At 43.9% G+C, this 20,641-nt stretch overlaps 1 protein-coding gene across 4 annotated transcripts in view; it reads right to left on the reverse strand.

Moving 5' to 3' along the window:
• Positions 1 to 20,641, reverse strand: part of ddx42 (DEAD (Asp-Glu-Ala-Asp) box helicase 42) — a 77,744-nt gene that overhangs the window by 29,436 nt on the left and 27,667 nt on the right. For 2 of the 4 annotated variants that reach the window (XM_070864806.1, XM_070864805.1), the window contains exons 4-8: positions 19,256 to 19,317; positions 14,994 to 15,030; positions 10,622 to 10,768; positions 9,627 to 9,731; positions 4,608 to 4,727 (exon numbers count right to left, since the gene is read on the reverse strand). In XM_070864806.1, the coding sequence (XP_070720907.1) occupies positions 4,608 to 4,727; positions 9,627 to 9,731; positions 10,622 to 10,768; positions 14,994 to 15,030; positions 19,256 to 19,317 (471 nt within the window). Of the gene's footprint in view, positions 1 to 4,607; positions 4,728 to 9,626; positions 9,732 to 10,621; positions 10,769 to 13,777; positions 14,752 to 14,993; positions 15,031 to 19,255; positions 19,320 to 20,641 lie in introns of those variants that run through there. The other 2 variants (XM_070864808.1, XM_070864807.1) reach the window with 2 other exon arrangements.

Here is a 20,641-nt window from a genome sequence, read left to right on the forward strand (position 1 = left end):
GATAAAGACAGGCAAACAGATTTGCATTTATATGGCAATGTACATATTCTTAGGATATGCTGTTATATAGGCAATCACAGCAATCTGGCCACAGCAAGGTCCCACAAAAGGACAATGCAGCAACTGAGCAGTTAATGTATTTTTGACAGTGTTGCTTGGGGGGTTTAATATTGGCCAGGACACGGAGAAAGCCCTGCTCCTATTTGAATAGTGCCATGGGATCTTTTACTTTCAGCTGAATAGGTAAACAACGCCTAGGTTTAACGTCTCATCCAAAGGTCAGCATCTCTGACCATGCAGCACTCCCCATGCGAGTTAGGATGCAGGCAACAGAGTTTTGGATGAGCTCAACTTTACAAAGGAGAGCATTGGGATAGTCCAATCTGGAGGTAACAAAGATATAGATGAGGGTTTCAGCAGATATGGTGGGGATGGAGACAGGTGATGTTATGGAGGTGGAAGTAGGCAGTCTTGGTGAACAGAGGATATGGGGTTGGAAGACAAGCTGAGGGTCAAATAGGACCCCACAGTTTCAAACAGTCTGGTTCTGTTCGAGGGAGGGATGGAGTTGGTGACTAGGGAACGTAGCTTGTGACGGGGACTGAAGACAAAGGCTTCCATCTTCCCAATATTTAATTGGAAGAAATTTCTGCTCACTCAGTACTGGATGTCAGACAAACAGCGTGACAAAAGGAGAGGAGGGTCGAGAGAAGTAGTGGTGAGGTAGAGCTGGGTGTCATCAGCGTACACTGAGCACACACGTGGAACCTAACACTGTGTTTTTGGATAATGTCGCCAAGGGACTCACTGACCTACATTGGCTCACTGTCCCTCAACTAGATTTTAAAATTCTCACCCTCATTTACAAATCCCTCCATGGCCTCGTCCCTCCCCATCTCTATAATCTTCTCCACATATATAACTATCCAAGATCTCTGCACTCTTCCAATTCTGGCCTCGAGCATCCCTGGTTGTCTTCGCTCCATCACTGGCAGCCATGTCTTCAGCTGCCTACTCATAGCTCTGGAATTTCCTCCCATATCTTCTCTGCCTCTCCACCTTCCTCTCCTCCTGCAAGACGCTCCTTAAAACTGACCTTTTTGACAGCAAAATTTGCTTTATAATTGTTCCTGTGCAGCGCCGTGGGACATTTATACAAGCAGCTTGTTCTTGCTGTATATATGAATACACCCAATGGCCAGCTTGTTTTACAGATAAAATACATGGTCACACAGCTGAAATTCACTCAGGCAGGAACAGATTTGACCCCTGATCAAGCTCGGGACAACTTATATTTACATAGCTCATTTAACGGAGCAAAACATCCCAAGGCGTTTAACAAGAGCAAGATCAATAAAAACATTTGAGACTGAACCACAGAAGAAGTAAAGAGGTATGTTTTAAAGAGCATGTTAAAGGAGTAGAGAGGTTTAGGGAGGGATTTCCAGAGCTTCGGGCCAAGGCAGCTGAAAGCACAGCCACCAATGGTGGAGTGATTAAAATCGGGGATGCACAAGAGGCCAGAATTGAAGGAGCACAGAGATCTCGAAGGCTTGTGGGGCTGGAGAAGGCCACAGAGATAGGGAGGGACGAGGCCATGGAGAGATTTGAAAATAAGGATGAGGATTTTAAAATTGAGGCACTGTAGGGCCAGGAGCCAGTGAAGGTCAGCAAGCATTGGGGTGATGGGTGACCGAGACTTGGAGCGAGTTAAGATATGGGCAGAGTTTTGGATGAGCACAAGTTTAGGTAGGGTGCAAGATGGGAAGCTGGTCAGCAGAGCAATGGAATAGTCAAGTCTCAAGGTAACAAAGGCATGGATGAGAGTTTCAGCAGATGAGTTGAGTCGAGCTATATTATGGAGGTGGAAGTCTGGGGTACAAACAACACCAAGGTTGCAAACGATTTGGCTCAACTTCAGAAAGTTACCAGAGTTTGGAGCAGGGACCAAAGACAATGTCTTTAGTCTTGCAAATATTGAGTTGGAGGAAATGTTTGCTCATCCAATACTGCGTGTCAGACAAGGAGAGTGACCAGAGACAGTGGAGGGGTCATGAGAGGTGGTGGTGAGACAGAGCAGTGTCATCAGCGTACATGTGGATGTGTTTTCGGATGATTTCGCAGAGGGACAGCATGTAGATGAGAAATAGAGGAAACTCCAAAGGTAGTGGTGCAGGAAAACATAGAAACATAGAAAATAGGTGCAGGAGTAGGCCATTCGGCCCTTCTAGCCTGCACCGCCATTCAATGAGTTCATGGCTGAACATTCAACTTCAGTACCCCATTCCTGCTTTCTCGCCATACCCCTTGATCCCCCTAGCAGTAAGGACCTCATCTAACTCCTTTTGAATATATTATAGGAACATTGCAGGCGATTCTCTGGCTATGATTCGATAGATAAGAATCGACCAGGCAAGGGTAGTTCCACCCAGATGGACAACAGAGTAACAGCCTTGGAAAAGGACTGTGAGGTCAACTGTATTGAAGGCTGCAGAAAGAACGAGATGGATGAGGAGAGATTACCACGGCCAGTCACATAGAATGTCATGTGACTTTGACGAGGGCCATTTCAGTACTGTGGCAATGGGGTGGAAGCCTGATTGGAGGGATTCAAACATGGAATTGAGACAAAGACGAGCACGGATTTGGGAGGTGACAACACCTTCAAGAAGTTTGGATTCAGTGCACTGGCTCGACCGCTGCAGCCACTATATTTAAGCTGTGAGCCACCATGGAGTTAGACATGCGGAAGGCATGGAAGGATTAGTCATACAGAACTTGTCACTCGAGCAGATTGGGGACCTTCTCCCTGACCAAGCCTGATTCCCACGCAAACTCCTCATGATAAAAAGCCAACTCTGCAGTGGCTTCTCAAACTGCACCTTTGCACTTTCCCCGACTGCTGGGAGGAAGCAGAGAATGCCTCTCAACAGCTGACTGAATCATTGGCCAAAGAAGGTCTTCCAGCCAGATGTCCACTGGACCACAAGATGGAGGAGATTCTAACATACTCAGTGGTAGCACTCTCGCCTCGGAGTCAGAAGGTTGTGGGTTCAAGCCCCCCCTCCTGATACTTGTGGGCATAATCTAGGCTGACACTTCAGCACTGTGCTGAGGGAGTGCTGCATTGTCAGAGGTGCCGTCGTTTAGAGGAGATGATAAACCGAGACCCCATCGGCCCTCAAGTGGATGTAAAAGATCTCAGAGCACTATTTTGAAGAGCAGGGGAGTTCTCCTGCTGTTCTGGCCAATATTTATCCCTTAAGCAACACCCAAAACAGATGATGTGTCATTTATTTCACTGCTGCTCATAGGTCCTTGCTGTGTGAAAGGCTTTATATAAATGCTATACAAATCCTTTTCATTCTTTAACATTCTAACAGAAGCAGGAAATGAAAAGGAGAGGGGCCTAAAGATCCTCAGGAATTGGGGTGTCAAACAGATTGCGACCTTGGGTGCTTAGCACCCCAACTCTTGAAGCAGCGGCTTCAGGTACCCTCGCCGATGGCTGGCACGGATAACTCTCCCAGATTATACATGGCTAATTGAAACCATGCTTGGTCCCAGAGAGCTCCTAATGTCTTTGAGCGAAGCATCACTGGTCCTCCGTAGTACCAGTTAGAATTTAATTAGAGTTGATTAGTAAACTGAACATCATGAACGGATGGCATCAATCAACATCAATGAGGGCTAATAGAGTACAAACAAGAGAGAAGGACTGTCATCGATTGGTAAAGAGTCCACAGTCAATCAGAGGTCAATCTGAATGAGGCTGCTCAGATGTAATGTTGTCCTGGAGAGCAGATCTGGCTGGCACAAGTTACAGGGTGCGATTCAGTCAACCAACGAAGCAAAGTTGGAATATGCAAATCATAAACAAAATGGCATGATTTATCTTCATACCTCAAGGACAAGCAGCTCAGACATTGACTGTGACCGGTACTTCTCCACTATTTACACTGATTTTGCAAGTTACCGGACCTTATCAGACACATTTGATCCAATTATGTCTTTCAAAAGGGAGTTAGATAAGTGCCTGAAGGAAAAAAAATGTGCAGGGCTACAGGCAAGGTCGGGGGAGTGGGACTGGCTGAGGTGCTCTTGCAGAGAGCCGGCACGGGCTCGACGGGCCGAACGGTCTTCTGTGCTGTAACCTTTCTATGATTCAAGGATATAGACAGGTAGACACAGGTAATTTGGTATCGCTATACTATTAACATGTAATGGTAATTTATTAACCCGCTAAAGTGTAAATGAGATATCAATATGGAGAATTAACTAAAAGCATTGTCGGTGTTCTTGGTTCTCAGGAAAATCTCCTCGCCACACAGAGACCAAACAGTAAATGCTCAGCTCCTGCATCCAAAGTTCATGTTTTTCCCACAGCTGCTCCAACTGTCACGGAATACACATTTGTATCCCATCAACCCACTTGATGCTTCACTTCATTTCTATCCTTAAGGTCTCGTAAACCTGGTTAATACCATAAACGTAGCTCGAAATATGAAAATAGAAATTGAGAGCAGTCTATAGTATTTGTAACCTCAGCTATTTCAGCAGTGCTGCACGGAAGGTGGATGATGTGGGTGAAACACCCAGACTCTTACCTGACACTGTATCGGTGTTGGCTGCGTGTATTCCGACTTTCGGATCTGGTGCATCAGCTGCTCATCAAAGCCGAAGTGAGCAAAGCTGCTGCAAGGTTTGGGAGGGTCCGCACCGGAGACCTGCGGAGGGAAACACACAGTTATGTTAAATAACATCACATCACCTTCTATTCCACAGATGCTGGAAGTCTGAATGCATGCATCATTGGGAAATGGGTCAAACATTCAGCAGGCCAGGCCAGCATTTGTGGAGAATCAGTTAGTCAATCTTGGCAAAAAGGAAGAAAGATGAGTATTTATATACAAAAGCAAAATATTGCGGATGCTAGAGATGTGAAATAAAAACAGAAACTGCTCAGCAGATCAGGCAGCATCTGTGGAGAGAAACCGAGTTAGCGTTTCAGGTCGATGACCTATCGTCAGAACTGGAAAAAGTTAGCAATGTAACAGGTTTTTAAGCAAGTGCAGGGGCAGGGAAAGGGGAGGAAAGAACAAAAGGGAAGGTTTGTGATAGGGTCCAAGATAGAGGAGATTAAAAGGGATGGTGAAAGGCAAAAGAACATAAGAAATGGGAGCAGGAGTAGGCCATTTGGCTCCTCGTGCCTGATCCGCCATTCAGTAAGAGGGACGTCATCAAGGTCCAGGTCGGTGATTGGAGCGTGGGCAGGTACAGCAGGAGCGGTGAGACTGGGGCGAAGGAGCGAGAGCTCGGGGCCCAGAAGAGGCGAGAGCTCGGGGCCCAGAAGAGGCGAGAGCTCGGGGCCCAGAAGAGGTAAGGGCCCAGGGGCAGCACGGGCCAGCCCACACTGCAATATGTGCATGCACTAGGTCCGTGCAGCAGAACTGGTCTCCAGCCGTCTTGGTTAATCCTTGCTACTGGACCAAGACCTAGCTCGGTCAAGCCTCTGTGGTGGCTGCAGTGCAACGTCCACCACACGTTAAAAAAAATCCAAGCACAGGCACCTTCCACCCTTCAGGATTTAGTTTGGAATCTGGAATATTAGGTCCATCATTGAAACACCTGTGAACTTTTTGACATGGAAGCAAGTCATCCTCGATTCGAGGGACTGCCTGTGATGATGATGACCTTTCTATTGTAAACAAATTCATGGAGAATATTTTCAGAACACACACAACACCTCATCTTGCTAACTTTCCCCTTATTTAGATTTGTGATCACGTTGCATTTACATAAGCTGTGACAATTATACATCTAAAACAAACAGCAAAAACACACACATCAAATGCAACTAATTAAGCGCTGAAAGGTATTGTGGCAAACATGTACAATAGAGACAAAAGGCAGGCTTGCATTATATAGGCAGAGCCATCAGCTCGCTGCTAACAATAGATATTACGGTTAAGAGATTTGAAGCTGGGTTGCAGAGTGGTGCAGGTATACTGCAGCGAGTGCGAAGCACAGACGCACCTGGAGGTACTTTCTCACACTTTGCTCCAATACATCGAGTGACTTTACACCTGAATTAGGTTACAGCCAAAACCACTTTACATCAACATAAACTTAGCAGTGATACAGCACTGTGCTGACAGGGTCTGCAAATGGTAAGCAGCTAGTTGAGAGTTTCCCATTAAATTGGAAAGTGCCTTTGAAACAGAAACATCAAACCACATGCAGAGTGCCCACTTCCCTTTCCTCACTGGACAATTTCCACAATTTGCTCTTTTTATTCTCAGTCCTACACCGTTGCTCATACTCAATACAAAGTCAGTCCTTTCGCTGGAACACTGCCACAACTGGTAGCATGACCACCTGATGTTTGGGACACTAATTCTGCCAATAGAAGGCATCTAAAAACAGGGCATGAGCAGGCAGCAAGCCTCACAGCAGCTGAACAACACACTGGGTTTGGCTGGCCAGCTTTCTAGGCACAAACCATTTGAAATAAAAAGGAATAGCACTGTCTCAATTTTAAAAAGATAACTGATGAGTCAGAGAGTTATCTAGTGAGCAGTTGCATCATGCACACCAGGAATGTCGAATCCCCGATCTGAGACAGCACATTTCAGCTGGCCTTTAGATTTCTTGGGTTAGTGAGGGGAAGTGAATCAGCCAGGGTTCTCACCTCTGGTCACAATCCAGTGTCACCTGCTGGAAGAGCATGTGTGCGGACAACAGGCACGACTGGGCTCAGCTGTAATGCTTTCATTACTTGTTTTAATATTTGTTCTTGGGACGTGGCTGACAAGGCAGCATTTATTGCTGACACATAGCTGCCATGAGGACATTAACAACCACAGCACAAGCCTAGAGTCACATGTGGTCAGATAATGCTGGAGTGGCAGATTCTCCAAAGGACATTAATCAACCAGTTGGGATTTTAATGACAATCCAGCAGATTTCATGGTCACCAGATTTACTGAATTCAGTTTCATAAGAAACATAAGAAATAGGAGCAGGAGTAGGACATTTGGCCTCTCGAGCCTGCTCCGCCATTCAATAAGATCATGGCTGATCTGATCAGTTCCACTTCCCTGCCCGCTCCCCATAACCCTTTACTCCCTTATCGCTCACAAATCTGTCCATCTCCGCCTTAAATATATTCAATGACCCAGCCTCCACAGCTCACTGGGGCAGAGAATTCCACAGATTTACAACCCTGAGAAGAAATTCCACCTCATCTCAGTTTTAAATGGGCAGCCCTTTATTCTGAAACTATGTCCCCTAGTTTTAGTTTCCCGAGTGGAAACATCCTCTCTGCATCCACCTTGTCGAGCCCAACTCATTATCTTATAAGTTTCAATAAGATCACCTCTCATTGTTCTGAACTCCAGTGTATAGGGGCCTAACCTATTCAACCTTTCCTCACAAGTCAATCCCCTCATCTCCGGAATCAACCCAGTGAACCTTCTCTGAACAGTCTCCAATGCAAGTATATCCTTCCTTAAATATGGAGACCAAAACTGTACGCAGTACTCCAGGTGTGGCCTCACCAATACCTGTACAGTTGTAGCAGGACTTCTCTACTTTTATACTCTACCTCCCCTTGCAATAAAGGCCAACATTCCATTTGCCTTCCTGATGACTTGCTGTACCTGCATACTAACTTTGTGTTTCATGCACAAGAACCCCCAAGGTCTCTCTGAACTGCAGCACTTTGCAATTTTTCTCCATTTAAATTATAATTTACTTTTCTATTATTTCTGCCAAAGTGGACAACCTTACATTTTCCCACATTATACTCCACCTGCCAAATTTTTGCCCACTCACTTAAGATTGTATATCCCTTTGCAGATTTTGTGTGGCCTCCTCACAATTTGCTTTCCCACCCATCTTTGTATCAGCAAACTTGGCTACATTACACTCGGTCCCTTCTTCCAAGTCATTAATATAGATTGTAAATAGCTGAGGAACCCAGCACCGATCCCTGCGGCACCTCATTAGTCACTGTTTGCCAACAGGAAAATGATCCATTTATCCAGACTGTGTGTTTTCTGTTGTTAACCAATTCTCTAGACATGCTAATATATTGCCCCCAATCCAGTGAGCTTTTATCTTGTGCAGTAATCTCTTATGTGGCACCTTATCGAATGCCTTCTGAAAATCCAAATACACCATATCCACTGGTTCCCCCTTATCCACCCTGCTCGTTACATCCTCAAAGAGCTCCAACAAATTTGTTAAACGTGATTTCCTTTCATAAAACCATGCTGACTCTGCTTGATTGACCACTTGCCACAGTGATATGTGAACTCACGACCTCTGGTTTGCTAGTCCAGCTCCATAGCCATGAGGGCGCTGTACCAACTCTCTCAGTCAACACTCACACATGAAGAGTGGGCACCTGGATAATGCACTGGAGTGTAACAGTCATTGTAGAACTGCATCCCATCAAGTAGCCAACTGTTTCAGCTTATCATGCACGGGCCGCATGCAACATAAAGATCCAACACCTCATCCCTGCCCCAACAGCAGAGGTCCCTGGCTTCCACCTCCCTCAAGACAGTGGACAGCACTCAACCCAATCCGCATGGGTCATGGACGATGTAGTCACCTGATCCACACGTGGGGGGTGAGGGACGGCCCTAGGTGTGACTGTGGCCCCGAGTCCCAGACCATGGAACACGTAGCATCCACCCGCCCACTGAAATCTGTTGCAGGAGGCACCTCGCTTCCCCACTTGCCATCTCAGGAGGCCGTCTAATGGAGAACCAAACTAGACGTCCTGTTATGAGCTTTTCCCACCATATGAAAGTAGTAGTAATTCATAATCAACTTCATCTTGTTACAAAACTATTTGTTTTGAACAGCTCATTTGCTCAAAGTGTCCAATTACAGGTTGAGATTGTGGGGAGGTTTAACCTGCTTGGCAAGTTTGGTTTTGCCAGAGCATTGTTCCTAGTGGACAACTAGTAAGCTCATGATCAAAACACAGTGTAAAATGCACTGAAGGCAGCTTTCATTTCAGAGCAGGTTAATAGGGAATATATCCTTTCCGCAACATCACCACTTCGATGAGATTGTAACCGGGTCAGAGCAAACATTTAGCAGTTTGATCAGCATCACCCAAACTGCTACTTGAGTTTTAAGATTAGATAATCACTTCTGTCGCAAGACTCAGCTGAAACATTCAATAAAAAACCCAACTTCCCACTGCTGAATTTCACCAACTGCCTGTCAACATAACAACGCAAAGTCAAAATACTGCGGATGCTGGAATCTGAAATAAAAGCAGAAAATGCTGGAAATCTCAGCGGGTCAGGCAGCATCTGTGGAGCGAAACAGAGTTAACATTTCGGGTCAATGACCTTTCGTCAGAACTGACAATAGTTCAAAATGTAACAGATTCTTAAGGAAGTGAAGGGGGGGGGGGGGGCAGAGAAAGAGGAGGTGGAAAGAACAAAAGGGAAGGTCTGTGATAGGGTGGAAGGCAGGAGAGATTATATACACAAAAGGGATGATGGTAATAGCACAAGTTCAGAAACAAGAGAGGAGTCTAGATAGAGTGTGAATGGCGGAGTCATCACCAGCTGTATTAGTCGAGGAAATTGCAAACTTACTCTCAAGTTCAGCTTCTGCCGGAGTTCAGCTGATGGTATGAGTGAAAGCTTCACCAACTCTTCATGTTCAATGTAGAAATTCTTCTCAAATGGCTGGTACTCAATCTAAAAGGATTCACAAGTTACTGGCTCCATCTGGCTCATTTCAACAGCATATTAAGTGATAAATAACCCAAATCTGAGATATGTTCATCTTTTGTAAAAATTGTTCTCTTTTCATTGCTTAATGGGAACAGCTATATAATAATGTCCAATGATTTTATGCATTCACTAAATTGGGAAACAGCTCAGAATCTTCACAACTGGAAGCCTTATGGAAGGTCAGAAGGATTGAGCATTCAGACTTATCTTTATTACCCGAGATTCAAACTGCCTCGTCAGCAGTTTGAAGCAACACCCTATAAACCCAAATATGCTTTAAGACAAATATATATGTATAGAACATTGGATAACTAGTTAAAGCAAGGACTTTTTAACATCAGGAGTCTGGGATGAATTCAGTCAACATTCAAGACACTGCTCTTGAACATATTTTGAAGACTTTGAGTTTGGAAGCACCAACACAAAACTGCTGATAATTCAATACTAACCAGGCTCTCTCAATGCTCCATAAAGGTGGGTTGATGTGGAAAAGACTCCCTTTTTTAAAAAAAAGTAATTTTCCTCTTCACTCCAACAGTCAGGAAGGCCAGGTCTGAATATAGTTAGAGCCTGAAGGAAGGCAGGCAAACCTGTAGACATTTACATGGACAACGAATAGCACTCCCTGGTTGGTCGCTCAGCCGCCAGCAGACACTCGCTGCCCCACCCACAACCGCAGTTCCTCCGACCCTGCGGTAAACAATCCAGGCAAAACCAGAGATTCAAACTGCCCCATCAGCGGAGTACATTCAAAGGGCATTTACAGAAGTGATCTCCTGTCCAAAAGGCTCATATTCAAGGACCCAACAGCCAGACACTGTACCACTTGGGACTTTCTTCAGTTCCCTCCTTACCTCAGAATGGTCGATAGCAGGCAATGGATCAATCACTTTCTTTTGTGGAGGCATGGGATTGCCTTCACTGTCATATTCAATATCATCCTCCTCCTCCTGAACCACACCAGCATTTGGGTTTTCCGCCATGTACCGAAAATAGGCTTCCTGCACATAAACGTAATCCACAAGTCAAACTGCCCAGTACACTGGACGCTTCCCATATCTACATCAATCCCCGCAAAATTCAATACTTTCAAGCAGTGTTCATTAAACGGATCGATTTGACTGAGAATATCCAACACCCCAAAAAAAATTTGAATAAAGCAAAATGAAAGTGAAAGGGGACTCCCATGGGAAGGACAGGTACTGAAACCAGTCTGTAGTGACACTTAGCTATCCCAATACACAGTCAGTTGTTTATTGAGGAGAGGATTTCCTCCATGTAACAAAATCATCAACCTGTTGCTTTCTAAATGCACAGCACACAGAGAAAATATTCCTCTCAGTGCTTATGTGACCGCACGTGTATCACATACACGCTCTGTGCGTATGTGACCGCACGTGTATCACGTACACGCTCTGTGCGTATGTGACCGCACGTGTATCACGTACACGCTCTGTGCGTATGTGACCGCACGTGTATCACGTACACGCTCTGTGCGTATGTGACCGCACGTGTGCCATGTACACGCTCTGTGCGTACGCTCCTTCCTTTTGTCGTTAGTGTGTATTTTGTTCTCTTTCAGTAATTCCCTTTTCTTGCAATTTGTTCACATCCACATTATTCATTCGTTTTCCCCCCACTCTCCTTTTATAATTGACTCCAATCCCCTCATGGCCACCTACGGTTTCTGGTTATTGCTCTGGCTATCATTGTGTTCATCCTCCCTCCTTGGGGATCAGTAAATGATTGCAGGTATCTAGCAGTGTGGAATGCAAGGAGCTTCATACACAGCTTGTTTCACTTGGGTCATGGGAGAGCAGCTTCAGTGTGCAGGTTCCAATGACGCACAGAGCCACATGTTCGGAGTGTTGACAGAAGTCAACAAAAGGCCAATGTAAAAACACCTGGAAATTCCATACTGTAAACACCGCTAATTTTTAAAAAACATGCGAGCAACTTAGTACTGCTCTGACAGCATTGCAATCAACTGAACTCTAGAAGTACTTTGGGTCTATTCAGCAAGCTGTAAAGATGCAACATGTCAAACTTCTCACTTGGTTTATAATAAAACCCAAATACTTATATCGATATAAATTATTCGGGCTGTAATTTCGTCATGGTAATTCTTTGGGAATCGCAGTCATGGAAAGTAAAATTGTGGTAACTTAAACCCCTATGAGTTCTGACAAAAGAGCCCCTCCTGAAACCTATTGGCCAGACCGGTCATGCATTTCTAGCATTTCCTGCTTTCATTTCATTTTTTTCTTTGAGCATTGTTATATTTCTCTCCCTACTCCACATTTCCTCCCGTAACTTCAGCCACACTCTCCCCTTCTTTCCCAAATAAGCCTATCTCTGTGTCTTCCCTCCTTCAGCTCAAGAACATAAGAACATAAGAAATAGGAGCAGGAGTAGGCCATACGGCCACTCGAGCCTGCTCCGCCATTCAATAAGATCATGGCTGATCTGATCATGGACTCAGCTCCACTTACCCGCCCGCTCCCCATAACCCCTTATCATTTAAGAAACTGTCTATTTCTGTCTTAAATTTATTCAATGTCCCAGCTTCCACAGCTCTCTGAGGCAGCAAATTCCAGATTTACAACTTCTGAGAGAAGAAATTTCTCTTCCTCATTTTTAAATGGGCAGCCCTTTATTCTAAGATCGTGCCCTCTAGTTCTAGTCTCCCCTTATCAGTGGAAACATCCTCTCTGCATCCACCTTGTCAAGCCCCCTCATAATCTTATACGTTTTGATAAGATCGCCTCTCATTCTTCTGAATTCCAACGAGTAGAGGCCCAACCTCCTCAACCTTTCCTCATAAGTCAACCACCTCATCTCCGGAATCAACCTAGTGAACCTTCTCTGAACTGCCTCCAAAGCAAGTATATCCTTTCGTAAATATGAAAAACAAAACTGCACGCAGTATTCCAGGTGTAGCCTCACCAATACCTTAAATAGCTGTAGTAAGACTTCCCTGCTTTTATACTCCATCCCCTTTGCAATAAAGACCAAGATACCACTGGCCTTCCTGATCACTTGCTGTACCTGCATACTATCCTTTTCTGTTTCATGCACAAGTACCCCCAGGTCTCACGGTACTGCAGCACTTTGCAATCTCTCTCCATTTAAATAATAACTTGCTCTTTGATTTTTACTGCCAAAGTGCATGACCTCTCAGTTTCCAACATTATTCTCCATCTGCCAAATTTTTGCCCACTCACTTAGCCTGTCGATATCCTTTTGCAGATTTTGTGTGTCCTCCTCACACATTGCTTTTCCTCCCATCTTTGTATCGTCTGCAAACTTGACTACATTACACTCAGTCCCTTCTTCCCAGTCGTTAATATAGATTGTAAATAGTTGGGGTCCCAGCACTGATCTCTGCGGCACCCTATTAGTTACTGTTTGCCAACCAGAGAATGAACCATTTATCCCGACTCTATTGTTAGCCAATCCTCTATACATGCTAATATATTACCCCCAACCCCATGAACATTTATCTTGTGCAGTAACCTTTTATGTGGCACTTTGTCAAATGTCTTCTGGAAGTCCAAATACACCACATCCACTGGTTCCCCTTTATTCACCCTGTTCGTTACATCCTCAAAGAACTCCAGCAAATTTGTCAAACATGACTTCCCCTTCATAAATCCATGCTGACTCTGCCTGACTGAATTTTGCTTTTCCAGGTGTCCTATTGCTGTTTTTTTAATAATGGACTCCAACATTTTCCCAACTTCTCTCTACCCCTTTCCCTCAGAATATTTCTCTCTCGATACCAATCTGTCCACCTCTCTACCCTACTTCACCCCCACCCACCCGTCCCATCGCTCCAGTCCCGTCCCATCGCTCCCTCCGCTCCAGTCTTTCCCCGTCTCGTCGCTCCCTCCAAGACACGTCTCTCCATCCCCTCCAGTCCCACCCCTCCCTCCCGTCCTTCCCCCTCCATAAGTCCCGTCTTCCTTGCGCTCTTGCTCCCCCTTCAGTATAGTCTCTGCAACACTCACCTCCTCCACTTGTCTTGGCCTCATCCTTCCATCCAATCCTTGTTCTCAATTTCTGTACCTCATCTGCGTGTCTCACCCCTTGACTCCTTCCTCTCTCTTCCCGTCTGCACTTCTTTCCTCTTCTGCCCTTCTCTCACTTTCTCCCCCAGTTTGGTCTTGCTCATTTTCTCCCGCGTTCACCTCTCTTGCTCCTGCTCATTTCCATTATCACTGCATGCCACCTGTTTGACCAGATGTGACTGGGTTGAGAGAGCATCGATTCATTCTGCTGAGAACAGATGCCCTCCATGATTGACAATACTCCAGTCAATCAGGAAGAATTCCAATCACTGCTGTCCTTCGAGAATTCTTTTTGATTAAAAACATCACAGGGCCCGTGACAAGAATATGGTCATAGATAAATACAGCATGAAACAACTGCACCTCTTGAACTAGTTACACCTACAGGGAAACAGATCACCAGAAGGCAAATCAGAAACTGCAATTAATGCAGAGATCTCTGCCTTTTACTCAGTAAGCTTGAGAAGTAGCACACAGGAGGGAAAATGCAAAGAACTTGCATGAACAAAACCCTTCAAGATATGAGGGATATAGTTTAAGTTAGCTCACTGATTCTTTTTACTCTTTGAAAACAGTAGGTGTTGCTAAAAAACAAAATTACTAAGAACATTATTTATGTAAAAACCTATTGGGATTCTGGATAACATGACAGAAAATGGTGAGCCATTTTAAATAACAGAATTCTTACACTGCAGCCTAGAGTTAGTAACAAGTCATTGATATGGTTCGAAGTTGATATGTCGAGTATTTTTCATAAAACAAAAAAGTCCTGTCAGTGATGAGTGGAAACCCAGTCAAAACATCTGGCAGAGGAAGATGGAACAGTAACCACGGCTGCAGCAGGGCACTGTAATGACCATCCGAACCACATGCAAACTCAGCTGGCGTTGTCAATTTAGGGCGGGTACCACTGATTTTGATGTCCTTCCCCCCACCCCTCCCCCCAAAAAAAACCCAGGGCAGTAAGTAGACCTGCAAAAAAAATGTAGGTCCGACTTATTGAAAAATCTCAAAACACCACAAGGTGGAATTCGGCACCTTTGTGGTATACCAAGAATTGATCCAGACCAAAGGCTACAGTGGCTACACAGCAATCAGCATTATTATTTAATAGGTTTGTTTCAGTATATGCAAGAAAGACAGCACAAGAACTCACATGGTCATCTTCCTCTTCAATGTCATCCCTTATACCCCTGCAAAAACAAAGGGAAAAACCAACTCCCTACAAGTGTTCAACAGACCCAGCGTGAATGCAGCAAAGCATGAAATGATCACAGTGTGAATACACCCAGAAGTTCCTAGTTTCTTGAAAATCTTTACACATTTTGCTCCTGTTTTAAAATCAGGGAAATACAAATATCAAAATGATTTGTCTGTTCAGCAAATTTTCCAACAACATGGGCATTTCTGTGTAGCATCTTTCTTAAAAGGGACAAACCAATTTTAATTATATAAAAAAGTATTCTACAAAATAATTCTAGCAGGCTACATTTTATTTGTTTAATGTAATGCCATGCTACATAAATAATGCATTATATTCCCGAATAGCATTTACTGTTGTGAAGGTTAGACGCAGATCACAGGGATAATCTTGGATTTCATGATTACACGCAAATCACAACAAATCCAGCTATGAAGTGCTGCTCAAGTAAATGGTTGAGAGTCAACTGTAGCTCTCAGCAACTCCAATGTTACTTCTTGCAAGTAAACACATTCAAACTGACAGCTTTCTGCCTCTGGTGAATATTCAATCTATGCGTCAACGTTCACTGTCATATATCCGAACAGATCAGATCAATATTGCCAACTACCCTTGCTGCATGGTTAAAAACCAGCACAGGTACTAAAGAAAGGTTCGAGGGAAATGTTCGATACGATTTATAGATCGTGCTAACATTGAAGCACCGATCTCGCACTACAGGTGCTACCCTTTTTCAATATGCCTTAGCCTTCGGACTTCAGCCGAAGATATGGTCAGAATCATGTTCACAGGAGGATTATAGACAAATGCTTTTATCATCCTTACTTGGGTCTGCGCTTGGATGTGTTATGTTGGATTGGTCATTAAATTTTAAAAAGTAAAAAGTAGATTGGAAGAGTTATCCAAACTCAGGTTATTCAGATTTATTGAAGAAGAAAACATCACAGGCCTTTTTCTAGTGTTGAACTAACATGTAGCAGGGGAAAAACACAGGATTTTTCTCTTTTTAAAATAGCTCTCAGTTACATTGGGATAGTCCAAGTTAGGGAACCGGAATTAGACTCAAGGCTCCTCGTCCACTGTATAAAGCAGCCACACAACATAATAGAAAAGGCTTTAAAAAGGCTTGTAAGTGGGGCCAAGGATACTTCCCTTTGGTTTTGTCTGTTCTTGTAGATATGCATTTGATAAATACATCTAAAACGTTCCAGTGCAATTGAGAACTTATGAAAACAGGGATATGAAAATATTGATATATAATCAATATGTTACTTGAAGCAATGAAGCATTGATAAGGTCATGAATCTGGTTTCTGGCAGATAGCTATGTCACTTCAATTTATGTGCTTGTGCTAGCAAGCTGGAGAATGGTCACAAAAAAGCATTTATCATCAAAATTATATCCCACTTTACAGAGTGAAGTAGATTCATAAGTTTTCGTTGTGTGTTTTTGCAAAACCTCACCAGTATGGAGATCTTCAAGTCAGGCTTTCATCCCGTCTGCTTCTTCAGTGATGCATGAAACGGTATATTGGACTGGCTCCATAGGAATAGCAGGACATGAGTACAGACCCTGGCCGATTTTCTAACTTAGTCCGCTATTTTAACTTAGATTACGGAGTTCGCCTCATCAACTAACTCAGTTATATGCTCAAAGAACAGATTTGTCAATGATATTCCACCTGGATCTCCCTGCAGATTGCTACCCATGTCTCTCCTCGTATTTCGAGCCTGCACCGCCATTCAATGAGTTCATGGCTGAACATGCAACTTCGGTACCCCATTCCTGCTTTCTCGCCATACCCCTTGATCCCCCTAGTAGTAAGGACTACATCTAACTCCTTTTTGAATATATTTAGTGAATTGGCCTCAACAACTTTCTGTGGTAGAGAATTCCACAGGTTCACCACTCTCTGGGTGAAGAAGTTTCTCCTCATCTCGGTCCTAAATGGCTTACCCCTTATCCTTAGACTGTGACCCCTGGTTCTGGACTTCTCCAACATTGGGAACATTCTTCCTGCATCTAACCTGTCTAAACCCATCAGAATTTTAAACGTTTCGATGAGATCCCCTCTCATTCTTCTGAACTCCAATGAATACAAGCCCAGTTGATCCAGTCTTTCTTGATAGGTCAGTCCCGCCATCCCAGGAATCAGTCTGGTGAACCTTCGCTGCACTCCCTCAATAGCAAGAATGTCCTTCCTCAAATTAGGAGACAAAAACTGTACACAATACTCCAGGTGTGGCCTCACCAAGGCCCTGTACAATTGTAGTAATATCTCCCTGCCCCTGTATTGCTATGAAGGCCAACATGCCATTTGCTTTCTTAACCACCTGCTGTACCTGCATGCCAATCTTCAATGACTGATGTACCATGACACCCAGGTCTCGTTGCACCTCCCCTTTTCCTAATCTGTCACCATTCAGATAATAGTCTGTCTCTCTGTTTTTACCACCAAAGTGGATAACCTCACATTTATCCACATTATACTTCATCTGCCACTCATCTAACCTATCCAAGTCACTCTGCAGACTCATAGCATCCTCCTTGCAGCTCACACAGCCACCCAACTTAGTGTCATCCGCAAATTTGGAGATACTACATTTAATCCCCTCGTCTAAATCATTAATGTACAATGTAAACAGCTGGGGCCCCAGCACAGAACCTTGTGGTACCCCACTAGTCACTGCCTGCCATTCTGAAAAGTACCCATTTACTCCTACTCTTTGCTTCCTGTCTGCCAACCAGTTCTCAATCCACGTCAGCACGCTACCCCCAATCCCATGTGCTTTAACTTTGCACATTAATCTCTTGTGTGGGACCTTGTCGAAAGCCTTCTGAAAGTCCAAATACACCACATCAACTGGTTCTGCCTCGTCCACTCTACTGGAAACATCCTCAAAAAATTCCAGAAGATTTGTCAAGCATGATTTCCCCTTCACAAATCCATGCTGACTTGGACCTATCATGTCACCTCTTTCCAAATGCTCTGCTATGACATCCTTAATAATTGATTCCATCATTTTACCCACTACCGATGTTTTCTCTCTCCCTCCTTTTTTAAAAAGTGGGGTTACATTGGCTACCCTCCACTCCATAGGAACTGATCCAGAGTCTATGGAATGTTGGAAAATGACTATCAATGCATCCGCTATTTCCAAGGCCACCTCCTTAAGCACTCTGGGACGCAGTCCATCAGGCCCTGGGGATTTATCGGCCTTCAATCCCATCAATTTCCCCAACGCAATTTCCCGACTAATAAGGATTTCCCTCAGTTCCTCCTCCTTACTAGACCCTCTGACCCCTTTTATATCTGGAAGGTTGTTTGTGTCCTCCTTAGTGAATACCGAACTAAAGTACTTGTTCAATTGGTCTGCCATTTCTTTGTTCCCCATTATGATTTCCCCTGATTCTGATTGCAGAGGACCCAAGTTTGTCTTTACTAACCTTTTTCTCTTTACATATCTGTCGAAACTTTTACAGTCCGTCTTAATGTTCCCTGCAAGCTTCCTCTCGTATTTTTTTTCCCCTGCCCTAATCAACCCTTTGTCCTCCTCTGCTGAGTTCTAAATTTCTCCCAGTCCCCGGGTTCACTGCTATTTCTGGCCAATTTGTATGCCACTTCCTTGGCTTTAATACTATCCCTGATTTCCCTTGATAGCCACGGTTGAGCCACCTTCCCTTTTTTATTTTTACGCCAGACAGGAATGTACAATTGTTGTAGCTCACCATTCTCCGTGTCAGGATACCTTGCATTATTGCAGATCACATTCTGTAAAACCCTTTGAAACTTCAATGACAATTTAAGATGTCATAAAAATGCAACTATGTTTCTTTCTCTTTCAAGTTTTTGAGAAAACTATTCAAAATTCCAAGGGCAACACAAGCCAGATCACGGGCAGCTCCCACGCCTTGTATGGCTATTTCTGTGGTGCAGTAAAAAACTCCGCAGGCCTCTAATGTGTTTAAAAGTAAGACATATTTATGAAGAATTTTGTTTGGTTATCTGGATTTCAATTGTGTGGCCATTTTATGTGATCAGACACAAATTGGGCTTGAAGGTGTGTCAATTTTATTTTATTTCACTTTTCCAAAAAGAAGGCTAAGGTATATTGATTAGGTCCGATAAGTGAATTATAAAGCACAGCTTACTGTAACAATGTAATTACAAATGAGCTTGTGAGAAACTAAAGACTTAGAGTAGAAATGGTTCTTACTTTGCATTTTTCTTCTCGCACTCCTTTTCATCGAGTCTTTTTATATCTTTTGCTGCCTGGTCCTAGAAAATAAACACAAGGTAACACAATGAAAATCATCATTGTGTGAGTGGCAGCTCTGGCTATCGAGATGAATTATCTGGAGCATTTTGTGACAGCTTGAAGAAAATTAGCAGATTCCTGATCTAATTTCTGTTGCTACCCAATTATTTTGTCCAAATGTCTCCCCCATTCCCTGCGTTGAACTCCTTTGCTGGCAATACCCCATGGATACCGTCACTGCCTGGTATCTTATCCAAGTGGATATGCTTCATGTTAAGTTGGCAGCTAATTAACCATGGGAACCTAGTCCCCGGTTCCACTACATCTCTACACATCTGTTCGTTCCAGCAGGGGATAATGATCACAAGTGAGAACAATACGGGTGCTGAGGCCGACTTGTGCCCTAACGAAGATCACCTAACTCTACAAAGAGAAACTGAACACAATGTGACCTACTGATTTATAAGGCTGTTACTAACCTTGCCATCCAGGAAGCTTCCTATCCATTAACTCGAGTCCTGTTTTGTTACTAGCCATTTCATTTTTTTGTGCCTACTTCAAGGTACTAAATTAAAACTAATGGGAAACTCTACCAACATCCAAGGACCAGAAATAACCATGTTCACAAAGTCTTCTCATCTGCCGCGATAATGTAAAAAGGGAATAATATAGAATGTCAGCAGATAGAAAGAAAATATGTTGTTTTGAAAGCACATTAAAACACTGAGTGAGTGCCAAATGGTGTTGCATAAATCGGTTTGGTTTCATTATTAAACATATACTGACATGCCACTCACTGAAAAACTATGAAGGATGTAATTATTTTGAATACACAGCCATTAGGCTCAACCAGTCCATGCCCCACTCGAACCTCCTCCCGTCTTTCCTCATCTAACTCGATCAGCATAACCCTCTATTCCCTCCTCCCGCATGCTTATTTAGCCTCCCCTTAAATGCTTCGATACTGTTTGCTTCAATCACTCCCTGTGGTAGCGAGTTCTACATTCTCACCACTCTCTGGGTAAAGAAGTTCCTTCTGAATTTCCTATTTGATTTCTTGGTGACAATCAAGGGGGTGGTCGTAGAGAAGAGAAATTTTAACAATGAAAATGTGAGAGAAGTGGGTACATAGATAGCTCAGTGTCCCCGTCTAACAAGAAGAGAGTGACCGATAGGATGGAGGAATGTTTCAGCCTGGTTAAAATTGGGCATCACAGCGGCTTAGATTTCATCTGTGGGACCGAGGTTCAAACCCCGCGCTGGCTCATCAGGTGAAGGTTTCCACTGTCTTTCAGGTGTAATGTTTCTGCAATGGCAGTCTGCAGCCCAACATTGAATCGCAGC

The sequence above is a fragment of the Pristiophorus japonicus genome, chromosome 21 (genome assembly GCF_044704955.1).
Source record: "Pristiophorus japonicus isolate sPriJap1 chromosome 21, sPriJap1.hap1, whole genome shotgun sequence".
NCBI classification, from domain to species: Eukaryota; Metazoa; Chordata; class Chondrichthyes; family Pristiophoridae; genus Pristiophorus; species Pristiophorus japonicus.